General features: G+C 38.7%; 1 protein-coding gene across 3 annotated transcripts in view; it reads right to left on the bottom strand.

The window, feature by feature from the left end:
* Positions 1-21,727, bottom strand: part of SLCO1A2 (solute carrier organic anion transporter family member 1A2) — an 81,290-nt gene that overhangs the window by 41,139 nt on the left and 18,424 nt on the right. Inside the window, exons 2-6 of one of the 3 annotated variants that reach the window (XM_082850752.1) lie at positions 12,118-12,307; positions 11,651-11,772; positions 6,667-6,808; positions 4,433-4,565; positions 121-227 (exon numbers count right to left, since the gene is read on the bottom strand). In XM_082850752.1, the coding sequence (XP_082706878.1) occupies positions 121-227; positions 4,433-4,565; positions 6,667-6,808; positions 11,651-11,710 (442 nt within the window). In that variant the 5' untranslated portion in view covers positions 11,711-11,772; positions 12,118-12,307. Of the gene's footprint in view, positions 1-120; positions 228-4,432; positions 4,566-6,666; positions 6,809-11,650; positions 12,015-12,117; positions 12,308-21,727 lie in introns of those variants that run through there. The other 2 variants (XM_082850751.1, XM_082850753.1) reach the window with 2 other exon arrangements.

The raw sequence follows: 21,727 nt of genomic DNA on the forward strand, positions 1-21,727 counted from the left end.
GGAAAAAATATCTTTTTGTTCCTCTACCTTACTTAACCAAACCCAGTAACTCATTCAAAGACCCTCCACAGAAAATGTTCAGTTACAAATTAACTAAAGTAATAAAATGAAGCAGACAACCTGATGGATCTTCTGTTGGTTTGAAACTCTGGGTTCCGTTTTCCATACACAAGAAACTGTTTGAGGACAAATTACCAGAAACTGAAACTGTAGATTCATATTCATATCTGTATGAACACAGGGAAAACACATTTGTGTTAAGGAGCCAATGAGGACAATGTGAGCGTTGTGAAGATGCTCCTGCTTCACTTAAGATACAACACCCAAACCCAGGAAAGCGGATGTCTTTTCATCTTTGCCACCCAGTCATCATAGATTGATATCATCAAAAAGAACTTGCCACTCACGAAAATGTGCAATTCATTGACAGCCAGCTTTCAATTATCTGCATATGTATGGTCTATCCTTTAGATTACCTAACATCAATGCTTTGTGGTTTTTAGGTGATCATTTCCTGGAAATAATTGCTGTGGATAAGGAACTAAAAGGGAGAAAAATAATAGACTCTATGAAGTATAATAAAGAAGATAAAGCTTTGGGAGGAAAAACAATACAACAAACAAGTTTCCAACTTTGGATCCTCTGAGGTTTGCTTGTAAAAAATATACCCCACTTTCTGAGAATTCAAACAATAATCCCTTTGCATTCGTCAATCCCCAAGAAAAACAAAATATTTGCCCATCATAATGAGAGACCTTTGGAGATTCAAACATTGTGACAGTGCAATGTAATGAGTTTTTCTCTTCTCGTAAGGACAAAAGGGTTAATACACTGTGACCATATTATCTTAGGCAAATTACCACAAGATCCCATTCCCTTTCTCAGAAAGTAAATTATAAGCTGCAATAATGGAAGAAAATATGTCCAGCTAAGTCTCTCTTTGGTAGAAATTATGCTGGACTGGTTTCTATATTTCTAGTAGATAAGAGAAATCCAAAAACAAAACAAAACAAAACACGCACACACACACACACACACACACACACACACACACACACACACAGAGACAACCTTGCCCTTCTGAGTTCCAAATGAGCTAAAGAGTGCTATGCTTGTATGTCACTGATAGTTCTGATTTCTATGCTATAGAACATAATAAAAAGGGTCAAAATGCCTTCCCCTTTGAACAATTGTCCAGTCATGGTCACAGAGTGGCTGTGAACTGTGGACAAAGGCTTCTCTCTCCATAGCCATGATCCCATGAGACTTGCCAGCTTCAGACAAAAAAAATAACACCTTTGGCAGAGAGCGGAAAGAAATGTAAATAATAGCTGAATATTACTTGATGTTGTCTTGGACAGGATAGGAACTAAAAGGACAGTAAAAACTCTTTGCCTGAACACTTCTGATCCCTTCAGAAATACCTGAGAAGATAACATATCATTTTTATTTAACTTATCCACTAAACCCCAATAACTCATTCAACGTTCATTCATCCCCAAAACTTCGGCAAAATGACAGTTGATGGATTATAAAATAGTAAAGGAAAAGGCATAATGCCACAAGGATAAAGAAAATGGAAGATTTGACAAGGAGAAAGAGATTTTGAATATTCGACAAGAAGATAAAGATTCTGAAAACGGGAAAGGAGATGAGTGGTCACTGAACTAGAAAATATGAGAAACACAAGCCTAAGTGCGTGCCTGCAGGGGAGGAACCAAACATGTGCCACATATCCCTGGAAAGTTTCAGGCAGGATACAAGATACTTCTAAAGGTGGGAGTGGGTATGATCCAAAAAAATCAGAGGATCGGTTTAAAGTGTATATAAGGAACAGTTAAACCCTTATAATAGACACCCTCCACCATCCCAACGAACATGGCCTTAGACTGCAGAGAGTCAAAACAAGCACATTGAGGACAGGAGGCCATACTAAAACCTGGGGATATTAAGTAAAAGAAAAATCTACATAGTGATAAAAGAGACTCCCACTCCCACCTGGCTGGTAGCCAAGCTGCCATGTCTCAGGCAACAGATTGGAGAATCCCTGCCTGAGTTAACTGACAGGTTATGGACAGTTCTGAGCCATCTCTAAAACACCCAGTCCCTGTGCTGGGAAGAAGCCCTCCAACAACCACGTCCTACACATGTACCACAGAACTTCTGGTTAGCTTGTTGTTGCTATTCCTCTCTCTCAAATATGAATAGCTAACCAAGGACCGCCAGATATATGAAGGAAGCCTATGACATAAAGACAAAGACAAAACAAATAAAAAACTGTACACTTGAAATGTAGATGGAAAAGACATTGCATTCTTAAAGTAAGAGCAAGATGTTCCCTAAAAAGATACATTCAAACAACAAGAGTCCTTAAAACTTAAAAATATGAGAGCAAAAGTTAGAAATCCATTCAAAGGTTTGGAAGATAAAGAAATCTCCCCCAGGGACTTCCCTGGCAGTCCAGTGGTTAAGACTTCGCCTTCCAATGCAGGGAGTGCGGGTTCCATCCCTGGCTGGGGAGCTAAGATCCCACATGCCTCGCAGCCAAAAAACCCAGAAAACTAAAACAGAAGCAATATTGTAACAAATTCAATAAAAGACTTTAAAAATGGTCCACATCAAAAAAACCAAAAAATCTTTAGAAATCTCCCCTAAAAATAACAAGAAGGCAAAGAGATAGAAAGTCAGAGAGAAAAGATGAGAAAACTATAAGCTTAACTCAGGATGTAACAATATTCAAGAACAAGTAGAAGTTCTAGAAAGAGAAAGTAGAGGGGTGGAAGAAGGGGGGATATTATCAAAGAAACAATACAAGTAACTTTTACAAATTTCCAGATTGAAGGCACCTAGCACGATAAAGGAAAATCATTTATACCAACATGATTATCATGAGTTCAAATTCTGGAGTTTAAAGGAAAATCCCAACAGCTCCTAGAGAAAAGAAACTGGTCACAGGCGTTAGAATGGTATAGGATTCTCAAGAGTAACACTGGAAACTATAAAGTATTGGAAATGATGTCTTCAAAATCCCTAGGGAAGGGGTGGCCCAGTGGTTGGGAGTTCGCCTGCCGATGCAGGGGACACGGGTTCGTGCCCCGGTCCGGGAAGATCCCACATGTTGCGCAGCGGCTGGGCCTGTGAGCCATGGCTGCTGAGCCTGCGCGTCCGGAGCCTGTGCTCCGCAACGGGAGAGGCCACAACAGTGAGAGGCCCACGTACCGCAAAAAAAAAAAATCCCTAGGGAAAAAACTTCAAACCAGAATTTTATACCATCCAAACTGTCACCGGGTATGGGAGTAGAACAGGAATATTTCCCGATGTTTAAGGTCTTAAAATTATTACTTTCCTTGCACACTTTTTCAGAAACCTATTAGATGACATTTTCCACAAAAAGAGTAAGAATGAAAAGGAAAGGAGAAGATATTACTACCCAGGAACTAAATAACTGAATGGAAGAAAGAGGTAAAACAAATTCCCAAGGAGAATGGTGAGTGAAAATTTCAAAGGAGCAGCCATGCAGCAGGCCTGGAGAGTTCCCAGTTCAGATTGCAGATGGAAAGTTGATGATGACAGGAGAGGGATCTCAAAGACAAAAATGAAACCCTCTGATATGTACGACTATATTGAGAAGACATTGTCCTACCGGTAAAGAATTTGCTGATGATTAGTGAGACATAAAAAGAAAATGAATCAAATATAAAATGAGGGAATTATTAAACCCAGGGAAAATAAAAAGTGATATAAGAAAGGGAAAATAACAGCATGGTTCAGCTGAAATATGAAAAACATTTACATAGTCACACACATGGAATAGTGAGTATGATTTTATAGTAGGAAGTCAATATGTATATTATAGAACACTAAAGTATCAAAAACTAAAAGGATAAACATTTACTTAGAAATATGGAAGCAAATAGAAGAAGAAAGAGCTAGAAGAGTCGGGAGTAGTTGCCTCCGGAGAGGAGTAATATGAGCAATGTTGAAGGGGTGGGCGACAATGCTTTTTTCAATATAATTTTACTTTTCACAATTTTGCACACATATTACTTTGATAAAAATTTAAAATGAAAATCAACCTTCAGACTGGTCTATCCTTTGGTGACCCATAATTAAACAGAAACTCAACTGTAATAAGAAGTGTCTAAATAGTCCCTAGAAAGGAGTAATCCCAAACCTTGCCAGGTCCTAAGAATCTTTTCATCAGACTCAACTCCATAAAAGAGTTGTCCCAAATCTCTATTTCATAAATTGACATGTAAGTGGAAGCCAGGCAGCTAAGAGCACAGAACAGGCGGGTGGAACAGAATCTGAACCTTGCAGTTTCTATTACAGCGCTCTGTGTCTTTAGGAGCATTGTTCCTAGAAAGAAATCCAAGCTTATTTCCTGCAGAAAGTTGCACCTAAAGAAATCATCAGAGACTGCAGTACTTACCGGTCCATGAGGAAATGAGGTAGTGATTGTAAGAAACACCCAAGGCCCATAACCACACATCCAACACCAATCATTATAGGTCTATGCAGTTTAGTTCCAAAATAACTCACAAATATAATCAACAAAAGATTTCCTAGAAAAAATTGATGTGAAAAATGAATATTTCAATTAGTATGAACAAAGTCTAAATTAACAGCCTCACCCAATCATTGACTATCCAGCATTTATTGTATAATAAATATCTGAAATCCTGGGAGTGGTGCTAGGGATGCATGAAATAAATGAATAGGACGCAACCCCTGCCCTGAGGGAGAGCTCTGTTTCACAATGTCTTTTAACAGAAGTTCTTGACCTGCTATCTATAAACCCCAAACGAGTCCATGGATAGAAATCAGGTGCTCCATGAACTTGAGTGAGAAAAAAAATTGCATCTTTATTTTCAGTAACTTAATATTAGTATTTCCTTTGACCGTGAAAGTAGACACAAACTACATTAGTATTAACAGTATATATGATTTTGTCATCAATTATCACCAACAGAAGTTACAGGTATTTGCATACGACATTACAGCTGTTGCAGATACTTCAAAATATTATTGACACTGATGATTACTTCAAAATTAGTGTAGATATTGTTATTTAATGTGATGGTAAGAAGTATTATTATATAAGCTGCTTTTAATATTTTTATAATTTTATTTCAGTATAATTGACTTCCTTTGTACCCTCAGGGTTTTTATTTTACGCAATTACATTATTCTGAGATTATATGGCATCAGATTGCCAAAGAGGTCCTTGACACAGAAATGTTAATAACCTCTGCCAATCTCTTAGTGACTCTCCATTACCTAGAGGATAAAAGGTAAGTTCCAGAGCACACACACACAAAGCTCTCCAATAGTCCATTTCTCACCCCTGCCCATTTCTCCAGACCTATATTCTAGGAATTGCCACCTGAAGTGTGGCCAGTCCATAACACTGGGCTGAATGTTGCTTCCTACACAACTACCATGCTGTTTCAACATTACGCTTCTTCTTCTATTGGAATTCTCTTCACACTTATCTGACCCTGTTTTGTCACCCAGAAAACTTTTTACTTCAAGAGCCTATCTTCCTTAAGTGAGGTTGTGTCCCTCCTCTGTGTTCCTATAGGACATTGCATATACCTATGTCACCAAACTTACTGCATTCAGTTAAATTATTTGGCACCTATGCCCTCCATTAGACTGCGAGGTGAGTTTACACAGGGACTCTACAAGGAGTGACTTCTGACTCCACAGCCAGGATCTCCATAGCCAGCAAACGGGTGGCACAGAATGAGGTCTGAAAGAGTTGAGCGCTAGTAGACAAGATCAAGCAACACCTGTTTCAGTTTTGCCTCTATCCCATCCTAATTTTTCTTTCAGATACTGATGAAAAATATTAAAGGCAACTTTCATCTTGAAGGAAGTAAAAGCCATTACAAAACTGTAAAGGAGTGACATTTGTATTTCTCTGCGGGTTTGTTCACAGAAGAAATCTTTCCCTCCTTCATTCTTTCTCTCTGTCCTCACATCTTCCCAGTCAGCCACAAAAATCAGAGCCTAAGAAAAGGCTTTATTCTTCCCTAAAAGCTGTTTCTGAAATAAATTCAGCAAGATGTGAAAGCTGTTTCTTCTTCCCTCTGCACTTAGAAAGGAGAATTGTCAACCTCCCAGAAACAATAGGAGAAGAAAAATATTTGCTTTCTTTTTTTTGAAAACAGATTCCTTTGTTTCCCATGATATCTTCTAAACATGAAAATAAAGCCCTAAGGGTTATCAAATAATAGATTAAATATTAGTACTCTAAACACTCTGCTACTCATGCTAGCTAACCAAAGGACTATTAGAATAAAAAGTCCTGTGATGGGATATGTGACGATGTTTAAGTGTTATTCAGGGATAATATTGAAATGAATTGTTTCTCAACATATTCAAAAGTGAGCTAGGCTATTTACATCATTTTAGAAAATACATTAAATACATTACATTTAGAAAATACATTAAAATACATTAAATACATACATTTAGAAAATACATTAAATACAATAGCTAGGCTATTTAAGTCATTTTAGAAAATACATTAAATGGAACAAAGTCATTTTAGAAAATACATTAAATGGTACAAAGCGGAAAATAAGGAGAGTAAAATTCAGACTAGCTCCCTGGATAAAATAATGTATAAGAAGAAGCAATGGAAAAGTAATTCATTACCAATCTCAAAGCTTCCATTAATAAATCCAACTAGAGATGTTGGGATGTTGAATTGTCTCTCTATTTGTGTGAGCATGGAATTCATATAAGATCCGGATAGTGTTTTGGATACATATGCACATGTTATTGCCAACAGAAACATCTAGGGAGAAAAAAAGTGCAAGAAAACATATGAAAAATTTATTTTTGAATTTGTACATTTGCCACCCGTTGGCAAAATATCTTCTACCAAAAGACTGATTGTCTCCAGCTCAAGTAACTCTTGTATTTGGAAGAAGCTTTTAAAGTGATCTCTTCTTCTGGTCTTCCATACTACGTTCTCTCTTTGAAAATCCAAAGTGGGACTAATTGATTAGTGATATTGAATTGTGTAGGTCATTTGTAGCCTCATTATTTTATGGGCACGTCTTATACATACACAGAAGCAAGTAATCATTCTAAATAACATGTAGCAAACGATTTAAATTGATCTTCAGCATTGCAACACTATCTGTAGTACAAAAGAATATGTATGTTAATTTTTAGAAAGGAATGTGACGTTACACAAAGACATTATTTCTGTAGCAAATTTTCTTAAGTTCTCTCGAACAAAGTAATATGCAATTTATACAACATTCTATTGCTACTCATTGCCAGTTAATTTATTTAAAGCAATATTTTAATTATAAACCATACAAAAATGTTTCTAAACTGAACAGGTACTTGCTATGATAAACGAATATGAATACAGTACAATAAACTTCTGCATATTGAATCACACTTCCTAGGTATTGATATAATTCCAGACAGTAGTCAGGCTGACACCATCCGTAACAAAAAAATCAAGGACAACTTAACAGATAGAACCATTGTGATCAGCAGAAAGTAGTATGGTTTTACTAAAAAGTTAAAATTTTGATAGTTTTATTAAGTTGGAAGTGAAAAGATTTAGGTCTTAGTAAGGGATTTGAAAAAGGAGCATTGTATACTGGGTAATCATAAGTTAGGTAGATTAATTACTGCTTCAAAATCAACAAATTATAGATAAATATATTTATGTCAGCCTGAATGGTAGTCCCTAATCCTATGCCATAGGGCTTTTCCATCTCCTGATGACACTTCCATCCTGAGAGACCATTCGATTTACTCTCCAGCCAGTACACTCATATCTATAAAATCCTCACCCCTCCATCTTCCAATTTCTCAATCTTGAACCAACCCCACAATTTATAATGCACTTTGTACACTCCCTTCAAGATTATTCACAATCTTTTCTTTTTGTCAGTCTCCAACTCAGTCCCATGCTCTTCTTGACCAGCAAATGATCTCAGCAACTTCACCTTCAAATTTACCCCTCCCTACCCCTCCAATTTCCCTCCCATCTTAAAAGGATTCATCCCTCCTCCTGTATAAGAAACTCCCTCCAGCCATGGTCTGGAATCCATTCTTCCCATTGCTGAGATCCTGATTCATCAATTGTTGACCCCCTCCTCTATTTTCATCCTCATACTCTTTACTGCCTCTCTCCCCACTAACTTATAAATATATCCAAGACATTTCTGTCCTAAAAATCTTCCCTCATCCCTGATGGTAGCTCCAGCTACCATCAAGCTGTTTGGAAGAATAGTCTAGATTCATTGCCTACACGAACCTTCCACTCACTCTTCAGTCTAGCCTCTCTTGAAGCTACTCTATAAAAGTCATAAACAACTTCCTGATTTTCAAATCCAATAGGTACTTCTCAGTCCTCAGCTAACTTGATATCTCAGAGTCATTTAAGATCATTAATCATTCTTTTCTTCCTGAAATTCCCTCCCCTCCCCCCATGCATACCTATATCTCCACCTATCTCTAGACTCTTTCTATCCAGTCTTCTCTTCTCAGGCTTTTGTCTCATACCCTCCACTTTTTGCTATATACGCTCTTCCTAGGAAATCTCACTTATTCCCATGGCTTTAACTACCACCCAGATGCTGAAATCTCTCAAATGTATACACAGTTTATCTTAGACAACTGCAATCATTTTTTAGTCTCCTCTAGTCTTTCCCACCTCCAATCTCCCTTCCACCTCCTGCCACCACTAATTTGGAGCTTAATAAATGTTTGTCAAACAGATGAATAAAATGCATATTTAGCATGTGACTCCACTTCCTGAAACTGTTTAGTGGCTTCCCATAAACAAAAATCCCTACTCCTTAGATGGCAAATAAAACCTCGTATATACCTTGTTATCATCTCTTGCCGCTTGTCCCTAAACATAATGTTCTATTTATAGTTCTTTTAATTCACCATGCCACTTTACATCTCTTTTACAGGTGGTCCTCCACTTGCAATGTTTTTCTTCACCTGTGCATCTGATAAATATATGCTCAATATTTAAAACTCAACTCTATCATTATTTCTATTGTGGAGTCTTCCTTGTCTTTCTACTTCCCAGGTAGCCTTGACCACTCACTCCCTATCTCCCCACGCTGCTGTGTGCCTGCCTCTATTACAGCCCTCAGCACAGTGCACTTTATTTTTTTTTAAGGACTTTATTTATCTGTTTGGCCGTGCCACGTGACATGCGGGATCTTAGTTCCCTGACCAGGGATTGAACCCTTGCCCCTGAAGTAGAAGCCCGGAGTCCTAACCACTGGACTGCCAGGGAATTCCCCACAGTGCACGTTATTTATGTGTTTGGATGCCTATAACCTTCTCCCTCACTATACTGTGAACGACTCGATGACAGGATCCATATATTATTTACCTTCGTATCTCTGGGGTCTAGTAAATGCCTCACAAACAGTAGGCATCCAGTACAAGTTTACTGAATGAATGACAGAATCAGTATTCAAAAACACCTTGAAGAAGTAGTCACTGTTGAAAGTAAGCTGAATATAAGATGAAATTCAATAGGATTAAATACAACTAAGCCAAAAGTTATCGGCACCCATTAGTTTGGGGAAATCTGAATAGAAATGTATGTGGAAAAGACCTGGGAAATTTAAATATCAAGCTCAATATGAGTCAAAATTCATATCGTGGGGCTTCCCTGGTGGCGCAGTGGTTGAGAGTCCACCTGCCGATGCAGGGGACACGGGTTCGTGCCCCGGTCTGGGAAGATCCCACATGCCGCGGAGCGGCTGGGCCCGTGAGCCATGGCACTGAGCCTGCGCATCCGGAGCCTGTGCTCCGCAACGGGAGAGGCCACAACAGTGAGAAGCCCGCGTACCGCAAAAAAAAAAAAAAAAAAAAAAAAAAAAAAAAAAAATTAATATCGTTATATAACTGCCAAGATAGTATAACTATATCTCTAGCTATTTATCCTTTTATATTAAATACCAGTTGTAGAAATTCTGTCTCTCATCACAATGTAAATCTTTTCAGAGCACATTGTTGAGAGTAGACAATTTTCACATGGTTTTATAATTCAGATTTTATATTTAAAAGCAAGCAAGGCCTATCAAATAAAGTACAAATCATGTTTGAGAGAATAATTTCTTTTATTTAACACTTTAAGAAAGGAAACTAGATAAATCATGATCCCAGTGCTTTTCCTGAAACATTTAGATGGGCTTCCTAACCTGTACGGTTTTCTTCATAGAGTGAAAGCAACCAGTGGCTATTGTGACTCATGTCTAGTGCAAAATAACCTCTATATGTATAAAGCTAGTCCTACCAGTTTTTAATAATGCCCCAGAGTTTGAAGCAAATTTGTTGAAGACAGTCCTTTGATACCTTCTAAAAATGTTGCTTAATGAGCCTATGTCTAAGGTCAGAGAAACAGAGAAACCCGGCTAATTATGAAGCAATTGTCTCTTACTTTTACCTGATAAACTTGTGCTTGCAGTATTTTGCTATCTCATTTCAGATCAATATCTAGTCCTGCCAAACTCCAGTCATAAAAAATTAAGGACCAATTGTTTATAAATAATACTTGACCTTTATCCACAAATGCTATTATTAATAATAGCTAATATTTATTGAATGTTTACAATATTCCAGTCATTGTTTGAAGGATGTAAAAAGAAAAACATTCTGCGAGATGAGTACTGTTGTTACCCCTTTCAGATGAGAAAACCGAGCCACAAGGAGGTCACACAGCAAGTCAGTAGTTGAACTCGACATAAACCAAGCCTGGGCCTCAGTCCTTATTTTTAACCCCTCAATGTTAGGAGATGGACATGAGAATTAGGAAGAATTTAAGGGGATTTTAAAAATATATAATTAACAGAGCATTTCAGGCAAAAGTAATTTTCTAGCTCTATATCATGATTCTCCCCTTTCCAGTACATGCGTAGATCTTTCCTACACATGTAGAAAGAGAAAACAAACTTTTGATAGGAAGGAAACTGGTGGCAGTGTCATAGTTTGGAAACCACTTGCAGGCATTAGCTGTGGAATCAAGACAATTATCCAGATTCCTTGGTTTAAAATAAATTTAAATTTTGTTTGAAGGCAAAACAGCTTTGAGGCTACGCAAAAAGAATTTGCTCTGAAATAGTCAAGAATACCAGAAACCGCTAACAAAATGGGCATTTTTCTTATAAAGAATGATTGGTATGTTGCCAGAGGTTGAAGTAAACATTTGTTTTAGTGGGTCATTGTGAAGGCATCACTGAATACAGATCAACAAAGCATTTCTGTCCAGTGAACCATTTTCCAGGAGAGACCTCCATACTCCTCTGACTTAGAAGCCCCAGAAGGGTGAACATTAAATTGGCCTTTAATCCAGGAAATTAAATCCTACTGTCATATAATGTGTACTTGAAAGTGTTTAAGATCCTGTCTTCCATTTAAATCCCTCAACATTATTTCTGCTGAAATTGCCTGAATCAATAATCCTATTTAGACACACCCTCAGTTACAAACCACCTTCATTAAAGCAAGAACTTATCAATATATCAGGTAGTATGACATTATTATTAGATTAATACATGAAGATATAAGCAACTTTACAAGGTCTCGGTTTAAAAATATATATATGGTACATACACATATATCCACACAAAGCAGTCCATACCTTCAACTTGGAAAGACATCTTATTCTATGAGTTTCAATTCTTTTCTCAGTTTCTCCCATGTTGCTCTTCTGAGTGTTCCAAGGTATTTATGCTTTAAATCTTGATATTTCTTAGTTCTATTCTTTTAAGAAGACAAAAATCTATTAAATTGCTGGCAAACTCATAAAGCGTCATTCTTTTGAAGAAAACACTGAATCTGAATAACAGAATCAGAATCCATTGTGTTACAAAAATACCTAGGAAGCTTCTGATTCATATCTAGAAAACAATGACGTTAGAAAAGATTTAGTTGTTAATTTTCCATTGAAAAAGTTACATCAAATCACTGTAGTAACTCTTTAGTGAAATTAAAGATTAGAACAATTTGTTATGATCCCCTTGCAAAATAGTGCCCACGTGGTTAAAACAAAGCTTTTCATTTCTTTAGCCAAAGCAAATAAAACTAAAGTGAGTTCCTTGGACTTACATGAAAATGCTGCTTTTAGGAACACACAGACTTTGATTTTGTTTGTACTAATAATCTGCTTTAGCAAGGCTACAAAGGCTCAAAAATCTCTATTTGGCCAGGCTCCCTCTTCAAGTTCTTTGTGTTCCAAGACTTCCCTGGAGTCTCAGGAAGGGAAACGCTTTCTGGGGCACTGCTGATTCACGGAAACCTGGGGAGACATGGAATTTTAATCATGGAAATTGCCTAAGTAAAAATAACAAATAATTCTATGATCTGGAAAAGAATCCTGCAAGTTAAGAAGTGAGGTTTCAGAGAAGATCAAACATAGAAGTGGAAACCTATATGTATACATATATAATAAATACAGATATATGTGTGTCTATGTGTATATATAATATATAGGTACACATTTTTATATGTAAAATGTCTTATATCTAAAACAAAAAGATGATTTAAACTCTATTAAATTCTACTAACCCTTTGTCAAAGACTTTGTCTATTCGTTTCTTGAAATTAGGGCAATATTTTGTACTAAAAACCAAAGTATTTCACTCTGACTATATTTAATCTAGTAAATCTACTTCCAGTTGCCAGATGCTATCTTAACAGTATCCCCAGGGTTAATTGATTAAAATCCTCTGAACAATATCCATTTAACAATATCCCAAATGGCACTAATTTTTAAAACCTGAATCCCACTCCCCTATACACATTAAGGAAACAGCCACTGAACAATTATGTATGAGCTTAATTCTCTTTACTCATTCTTTTATGAAGACAACAAATATCTATCCGAAGTCTACTATATGCCAGTCATTGTGCTAAGCACAGGATTTCAGCAGTGAACAAGACAGACAAGTTGTCCTACAGACAATATAAACTAGGTAGAGAAGTATAAGGCTCTGTGAAAGGTATTTGGACCCAGATCCCAAGGAAATTATACTTTTATTGGGAAAGGTAAAACTTTTCAATAAACACATTGGAATAGAACTGGACAGTGTATGATCAAATACAAATTGTTTGGTATGTAAGTGGTGAAAAAATCCATAGGTCATAAGTGAAAATTATGAGAGACCACTCTTGGCAATTCTGAATGACAATACAAATGAACTCAAGCTGAAATCCCTCCCATAAAATTCCAAGTCACCTTAAGTATAGTGCAAGTACATAACACTAGCTTTAGAAAAACCCATAGAATAGGATAATTTTTCAAAAGAGTGGAAACTGCTATTTTTTTGGTCTTCATCTATAATACCTCTGGTTTTATCATAAACCTCTCAACTGCTCTCAGTTTTTCTTTCTCATACATTTAGAACTCAATCTCTCTCCCTTATGTTTTTTTCTTCCCCCGCTCCTGCCTGCTTATATTTCAATATATTAGAGCTCAATATAGCTACCCAGTCAAGATAAGAGAGGGAGATAACATATTCCTCTTGGTATCAAAGTTGTCTTCACTCATCTTAGTGGCTAAAAACATCCCTATTCACCTAAGTGTCCATCATCAGATGAATGGATAAAGAAGATGTGGCACATATATACAATGGAATATTACTCAGCCGTAAAAAGAAATGAAATTGAGCTATTTGTAATGAGGTGGATGGACCTAGAGTCTGTCATACAGAGTGAAGGAAGGCGGAAAGAGAAAGACAAATACCGTATGCTAACACATATATATGGAATTTAAGAAAAAAGAATGTCATGAAGAACCTAGGAGTAAGACAGGAATAAAGACACAGACCTACTAGAGAATGGACTTGAGGATATGAGGAAGGGGAAGGGTAAGCTGTGACAAAGTGAGAGAGTGGCATGGACATATATACACTACCAAACGTAAAATAGATAGCTAGTGGGAAGCAGCCGCATAGCACAGGGAGATCAGCTTGGTGCTTTGTGACCACCTAGAGGGGTGGGATAGGGAGGGTGGGAGGGAGGGAGACGCAAGAGGGAAGAGATATGGGAGCGTATGTATATATATATAACTGATTCACTTTGTTATGAAGCAGAAACTAACACACCATTATAAAGCAATTATACTCCAATAAAGATGTAAAAAAAAAAATCCCTATTCTAAATGCCTATTTTTCCTATATACCTGAGGAGGCATAGAAGTTGGAGTTGGTAACACAGAAAATCACCACATCAGGGAATTCTGTTTTTCCTTCTATGCATTGTGATGTTGTGCAGGTTTTATCATCATGTCTCAAAGGTTTGTTTCAAAATGTGCTTCCAGCCCTGAAAGAAGTTTTTAAACAGTTGTCTTTTCACTGTAGTGTTTAAAGCTAAGCACTTGGAAAGGATTAAATGCGATTCAATTAACACTAAACTTTCCTTAATTTGCCAACTTATACAGTGAAAACATTTTAGCTTTTCAGATACTTTTGAAAAATTTTAGCGGAGGAAAATAAATAAATGAATGAATAAGATCTATTCTTTTTACTTAAAATTTGTAAATTCCAATAGTTAATGTCACAATCATTACTGAGCACTTTGGCCCCAAATCAGCGAATGCACACGTTGTTTCTTCATATTCTCAACGCCGCGCTAGTGTCAGCTTTGTGAACAGTCCCCTTTTGTCAGCACAGCTTTGTTTACACGGTGACTTCTGCTCCTGGGATCACAGCATCACCGACAATCTCCATCAGTCATCACTGCTAATGAAAACGACTTGCTGCAGTTTTATGAAGCAGAGAATCAGTTTATTTCTCTAACTCCTTCTCGACATTCAGATGGGAGCAGGTAATTCTTCAGCACAAATGTAGTTGGGTTTCTTCCATGTCTACTGGTCACGACTCTGCTTTTTGTGTTTGTTTTTATTTTTGTTTTAATTGTGGTAAAAGCACATTACATAATTGTTCACTCTCTGCACACTTTTGGTTAGTGGATTTCTAGAACTTTTTCATCTTGCATGACTGAAACTCTACACCCATGCAACAGCAACACTCTGGGGTTTTTGACACCCCTTGGTTTCCAGTCCTTAATGACGTGTCTCAACGACAAGAGAATACAATTTCTTATCAAACAAATAAACGGTCTTCTTGTGTTCTTTCCCCAGTATTAAATACATAGACATAGCTTTTATGATTATAAATCACCTGGGAAAATGCCTACATTTAATTTTATATTAATCTCTCCTATTGAATTAACAAAATAAAGGCTTTACTTTATCATGGCAAAACCAGTAGTACATACATGAAGAAGATTTAGGAGAACATCCTTTCCCTGGGAAAAAAGACAGGGTCACGCCAGCAAAGATCTTATGAAAATTGTTTATTTCCAGAATCTTCAAATGGCTCCTAGCTCTGCAAGAAGAGAACAGCCTCTTGGTGGTATCCAGCTGAAATAATTTCAACCAATACCAAACCAAGCAAGTATGTGCCAAAGAAGCACGTGGAGAATTAACAATGACTCTTTGTATGATGCCTACCAAATTATTTTGCTTCTATTAGTTCCTTTTCATCAGAAATCAAAGAATAAGACATGGATTCTGCAAATCAGCCTTACAAATATAGGTATTATTTTAAGTCCAAGCTCAGAGGAGTTACTAGAAATGCATCACTCTGGTAAAACTAAGGGAGAAACTTAACTGGGCCATAGACTCATGCATATGATTTTACCATGCAAAGCAAAGCATGGAACACACAGAAACACAAGTGAAAACCATCATCAGCAATCCAGCAATAAAAATACCTACCCAGGTACTTTGGAAAATTACTGGCTCGTGCTGGATAATAAACCAAGACATGGAAAAGTAAAGCTAAAACCTGACTTCTAAGTCTTTAGGAGAGCTAGTTGTGAATATCATCAGGGTTACATCTCATGCCAAGTAACTCTAGAGAATGATTAGGTAATTATGGGAATAGCCAATGTTTTCCACATTGGCAATTTAAACCATTTCATATTTCAGATTATTATCCCAATTTCTCTTCCTTTTGCCTGAATAGGCATAGTTTGAGATACAAAAACTTGTTTCTTCATTTAATTATGGCAAGAAAATACAGAACTCCTCTTTTTTCTCATAGAGATAAGACTTCACCTGTTATCCTCTAATAACTGGAAATCCAATAAGATGTTAGATTTTTTTCCAACCCAATTATTTATATATTTGTTCCTTCATACTAATGGAAGCAGCTAGATGTAGACAAAAGGTCAGACTTTAAAGCCCAGTTAGCTTGGGTTTAATTCTAGTTTAGTTGTGAATTGTTTAAACTCTGACCCTATTTTCCCTTACCTATGATGTTGGAATATTTATGCCTACCTTGCAAGATTGTTATGAAGACTGAGTTATAAATTTTACATAAGACCCCTAGCATGCTTGCTGGAATGAAATAGTCGCTCTGTAAATGACAGTGATTATTATTCATTCATTCCACAAATATTTATTAAGGCTCTACTACATTCCAAGCACAGTAGTTGGTGCTAAGACTACAAAGATGAATAACATATGTGCTTGCTCTCAAGCAGTCTCACAAGCTAATGGGAGAGATAGACAATTAAAGGATGATAATAGCTGCTTCATGCCATCATGCAGACAATTTGAACTAAGTAATAAAAATAAGCAATTCATGAAAAGTATTTATTTGGACATTCACTTGGAATATCATTTCGATACAGCATAGTAGTTTAAGGACTTGGGTTTCGCAAGGAGGCATTACTGGTTTGAAAGCCTGTTTTTTTTTTCTTTTTCCGTTTTTTTTGTTTGTTTGTTTTTTGTTTTGCGGTACGCAGGCCTCTCACTGTTGTGGCCTCTCCCGTGCGGAGCACAGGCTCCGGACGCGCAGGCTCAGCGGCCATGGCTCACGGGCCCAGCCGCTCCGCGGCACGTGGGATCTTCCCGGACCGGGGCACGAACACGTGTCCCCTGCATCGGCAGGCGGACTCTCAACCACTGCGCCACCAGGGAAGTCCTGAAAGCCTGTTTTTAAACTAGTTGTGTGATTCTGTACAAGTCACTTAGTCTACCCATACAATGAATATAATCTCTATCTTTACATAAATCAAGGTTCAGACAAGAAAACAGAACCCATGACAGGTAGTTCAATAGAGGATTTAATCACGGGAAACTAGTTCTAAAGGCATCGGAAGAGTTAAAAAGCCAAACTGGGCAGACGGTGGGCAACGCAGAGATTTATGTCAGTGGCAAGTCTCTCTCACTCCTGAGAATGTATCAGAAAGGGAAAAGGGCTGAGTTGCAGGAGCTCGAGCCACTGCCAGAGGCACCACTTAATGCATGGAGCTGGAGAAATGGCTTTTCCCCTCTACAACCCCAGTCTCACACCAATACCTCCCACTGACAACCTAACTGGAAATCAGGGAACCTGGAAATTTTAGTTTTCTGAAGTCAGTCCCATGGAGGATAGAAAGGATCAGAGGGCCCAATACAAGTGACCACGACAACAACAATCAGTTGCAATAAAATTAAATAAGATAATACATAAGAAGTGTGTAATATGATGCTAGCACACAATCAACATTCAGTGAAGGGTAACTATTGATGTTATTGATATTATACCTTCAATCCTTAATGCTCTTTTTATTCTCAGTAATAGAAGATTCAGGAGATTTAACTAGTTTGCATAATTGGCCAGCTCTTGACATTACATATGCAGACCCTGCAATCTCTATGTGATACCAAATGAGATTTTGTCATCAAATCAACTGATGTTTAACTGGTCAGATATATTAACCAACTGCTTTCGCATCAGGTAAAACACAGCCATTTTCACCAAATCATCACTTACCAAGGTATATCTAGCTTTCTTATTTAAGTTATATGTGGGGAAAATGTCCAAAGAAATTCGAGATACATAGTCTCAATTACCACTAAGTGCTTTGTTAAAATGCTTCAACAAGCAGAGTAAAAACAGTACATTAAAGTCAGAAGGAAAACTTTTCCATGGTGGGAGGAGAAAAAGGGAAAAGGATAATATTATTATTCCTCATTCTTATTATTTCCTTCTATATAGATGGAATTCCATGAGCATGACATGTCCTTCCTTTCCATACCCTCACTCACTCCATGTGGAGAAGGGTGACGTGGGGAGGTTGATCTATTTGGAGGTTAACTGTAAGAAAGCCTGCTTGCCAGCAGAAATAAGGCACATTCCCTCACATCAGCTTGTCAGTGCTAGAAGTGATGTTTTGGAATCTGTGTGTCATACGTGTCTCTTATTTTTCAATTGATTCACAGTTAGGATGGGGGGGCACTGGTACTTATTGGTATTTATTGATTGGACACTCTCAAAGGCTCCAACATACAAGAAAAGCATGTAGAAGCAGATTGTCCTAAAGGGCTATGACCAGATTAGAAAAACACAAACCCTAATATATTACATAAAATGTGACACCATTTTTGTAAAACTATATATAACTGGAAATAATAATACAACATATACACATTATATACTACTTGCTATAGTCCAGACACAGTTTTAGAAGCTTTAGAGTTGCCAATTCATTTAGTTATCATAAAACCTTATGACAACATTTCCCCAAAGAGGATATACAGATTGCCAACAAACACATGAAAGAATGCTCAACATCATTAATCATTAGAGAAATACAAATCGAAACTACAATGAGCGCTTCCGGGAAAATGGCGGAAGAGTAAGACACGGAGATCACCTTCCTCCCCACAGATACATCAGAAATACATCTATATGAGGAACAACTCCTACAGAACACCTACTGAACGCCGGCAGAAGACCTCAGACCTCCCAAAAGGCAAGAAACTCCCCAAGTACCTGCGTAGGGCAAAAGAAAAAAGAAAAAACAGAGACAGAAGAATAGGGACGGGACCTGCACCAGTGGGAGGGAGCCGTGAAGGAGGAAAAGTTTCCACACACTAGGAAGCCCCTTCGCGGGCGGAGACTGCGGGTGGCGGAGGGGGAAGTTTCAGGGCCGCGGAGGAGAGCACAGCAACAGGGGTGCGGAGGACAAAGCGGAGAGATTCCCGCACAGAGAATCAGGGCCGACAGGCACTCACCAGCCCGAGAGGCTTGTCTGCTCACCCGCCGGGGCGGGCGGGGCTGCGAGCTGAGGCTCGGGCTTCGGTCGCAGCGCCGGGAGAGGGCTGGGGTTGGCGGCGTGAACACAGCCTGCAGGGGTTAGTGCGCCACAGCTAGCCAGGAGGGAGTCCGGGGAAAGTCTGGACCTGCCGAAGAGGCAAGAGACTTTTCCTTCCCTCTTTGTTTCCTGGTGCGCGAGGAGAGGGGATTAGGAGCGCTGCCTAAAGGAGCTCCAGAGACGGGCGCGAGCCGCGGCCAAAAGCGCGGACCCCAGAGACGGGCATGAGACGCTAAGGCTGCTGCTGCTGCCACCAAGGGGCCTGTGTGCGAGCACAGGTCACTGTCCACACCCCCCTTCCGGGGAGCCTGTGCAGCCCGCCACTGCCAGGGTCCTGAGATCCAGGGACAGCTTCCCCGGGAGAACGCACGGCGCGCCTCAGGCTGGTGCAGCGTTACGCCTGCGTCCGCCGCCGCAGGCTCGCCTCGCATCCGTACCCCTCCCTCCCCCCTGGCCTGAGTGAGCCAGAGCCCCCGAAGCAGCGGCTCCTTTAACCCCGTCCTGTGAGCTAAGAACAGACGCCCTCTGGCGACCTACACGCAGAGGCAGGGCCAAATCCAAAGCTGAGCCCCTGGGAGGTGTGAGAACAAAGAAGAGAAACGGAAATCTCTCCCAGCAGCCTCAGATGCAGCGGATTAAAGCGCCACAATCAACTTGATGTACCTGCCTCTGTGGAATCCATGAATAGACAACGAATCATCCCAAATTAAGGAGGTGGACTTCGAGAGCAAGATCTATGATTTTTTTCCCCTTTTCCTCTTTTTGTGAGTGTGTATGTGTATGCTTCTGTGTGAGATTTTGTCTGTATAGCTTTGCTTCCACCATTCGTCCTAGGGCTCCATCCGTCCGTGTTTTTTTTCTCTTAATAATTATTTTTTTATTTTAATAACTTTATTATATTTTATCTTATTTTATTTTACTTTATCTTCTTTCTTTCATTTTTTCCTTCCTTCCCTCCTTCCTTCCTCCCTCCCTCCCTCCTTTCTTTCTTTCTTTCTACTTCTACTAATTCTTTCTTTCTACTTTTTCTCCCTTTTATTCTGAGCCGTGTGGATGAAAGGCTCTTGGTGCTACAGCCAGGAGTCAGTGCTGTGCCTCTGAGGTGGGAGAGCCAACTTCAGGACACTGGTCCACAAGAGACCTCCCAGCTCCACATAATATCAAATGGCGAAAATCTCCCAGAGATCTCCATCTCAACACCAGCACCCAGCTTCATTCAACGACCAGCAAGCTACAGTGCTGAACATCCTATGCCAAACAACTAGCAAGACAGGAACACAAACCCACCCATTAGCAGAGAGGCTGCCTAAAATCATAATAAGTCCACAGACACCCCAAAACACACCACCAGACGTGGACTTGCCCACCAGAAAGACAAGATCCAGCCTCATCCACCAGAACACAGGCACTAGTCCCCTCCACCAGGAAGCCTACACAACCCACTGAACAAACCTTAGCCACTGGGGACAGACACCAAAAACAACGGGAACTATGAACCTGCAGCCTGAGAAAAGGAGACCCCAAACACAGTAAGATAAGCAAAATGAGAAGACAGAAAAACACACAGCAGATGAAGGAGCAAGATAAAAACCCACCAGACCAAACAAATGAAGAGGAAATAGGCAGTTTACCTGAAAAAGAATTCAGAATAATGATAGTAAAGATGATCCAAAATCTTGGAAATAGAATAGACAAAATGCGAGAAACATTTAACAAGGACCTAGGAGAACTAAAGATGAAACAAAAAACTATGAACAACACAATAAATGAAATGAAAAATACTCTAGATGGGATCAATAGCGGAATAACTGAGGCAGAAGAACGGATAAGTGACCTGGAAGATAAAATAGTGGAAATAACTACTGCAGAGCAGAATAAAGAAAAAAGAATGAAAAGAACTGAGGACAGTCTCAGAGACCTCTGGGACAACATTAAACGCACCAACATTCGAATTATAGGGGTTCCAGAAGAAGAAGAGAAAAAGAATGGGACTGAGAAATTATTTGAAGAGATTATAGTTGAAAACTTCCCTAATATGGGACAGGAAATGGTTAATCAAGTCCAGAAACCACAGAGAGTCCCATACAGGGTAAATCCAAGGAGAAATATGCCAAGACACATATTAATCAAACTGTCAAAAATTAAATACAAAGAAAACATATTAAAAGCAGCAAGGGAAAAACAACAAATAACACCCAAGGGAATCCCCATAAGGCTAACAGCTGATCTTTCAGCAGAAACTCTGCAAGCCAGAAGGGACTGGCAGGACATATTTTAAGTGATGAAGGAGAAAAACCTGCAGCCAAGATTACTCTACCCAGGAAGGATCTCATTCAGATTTGATGGAGAAATTAAAACCTTTACAGACAAGCAAAAGCTGAGAGAACTCAGCACCACTAAACCAGCTCTACAACAACTGCTAAAGGAACTTCTCTGGGCAAGAAACACAAGAGAAGGAAAAGACCTACAATAACAAACCCAAAACAATTAAGATAATGGGAATAGGAACATACATATCGATAATTACCTTAAATGTAAATGGACTAAATGCTCCCACCAAAAGATT

Source organism: Leucopleurus acutus (genome assembly GCF_964270905.1).
Source record: "Leucopleurus acutus genome assembly, chromosome: 11".
NCBI lineage: Eukaryota > Metazoa > Chordata > Mammalia > Artiodactyla > Delphinidae > Leucopleurus > Leucopleurus acutus.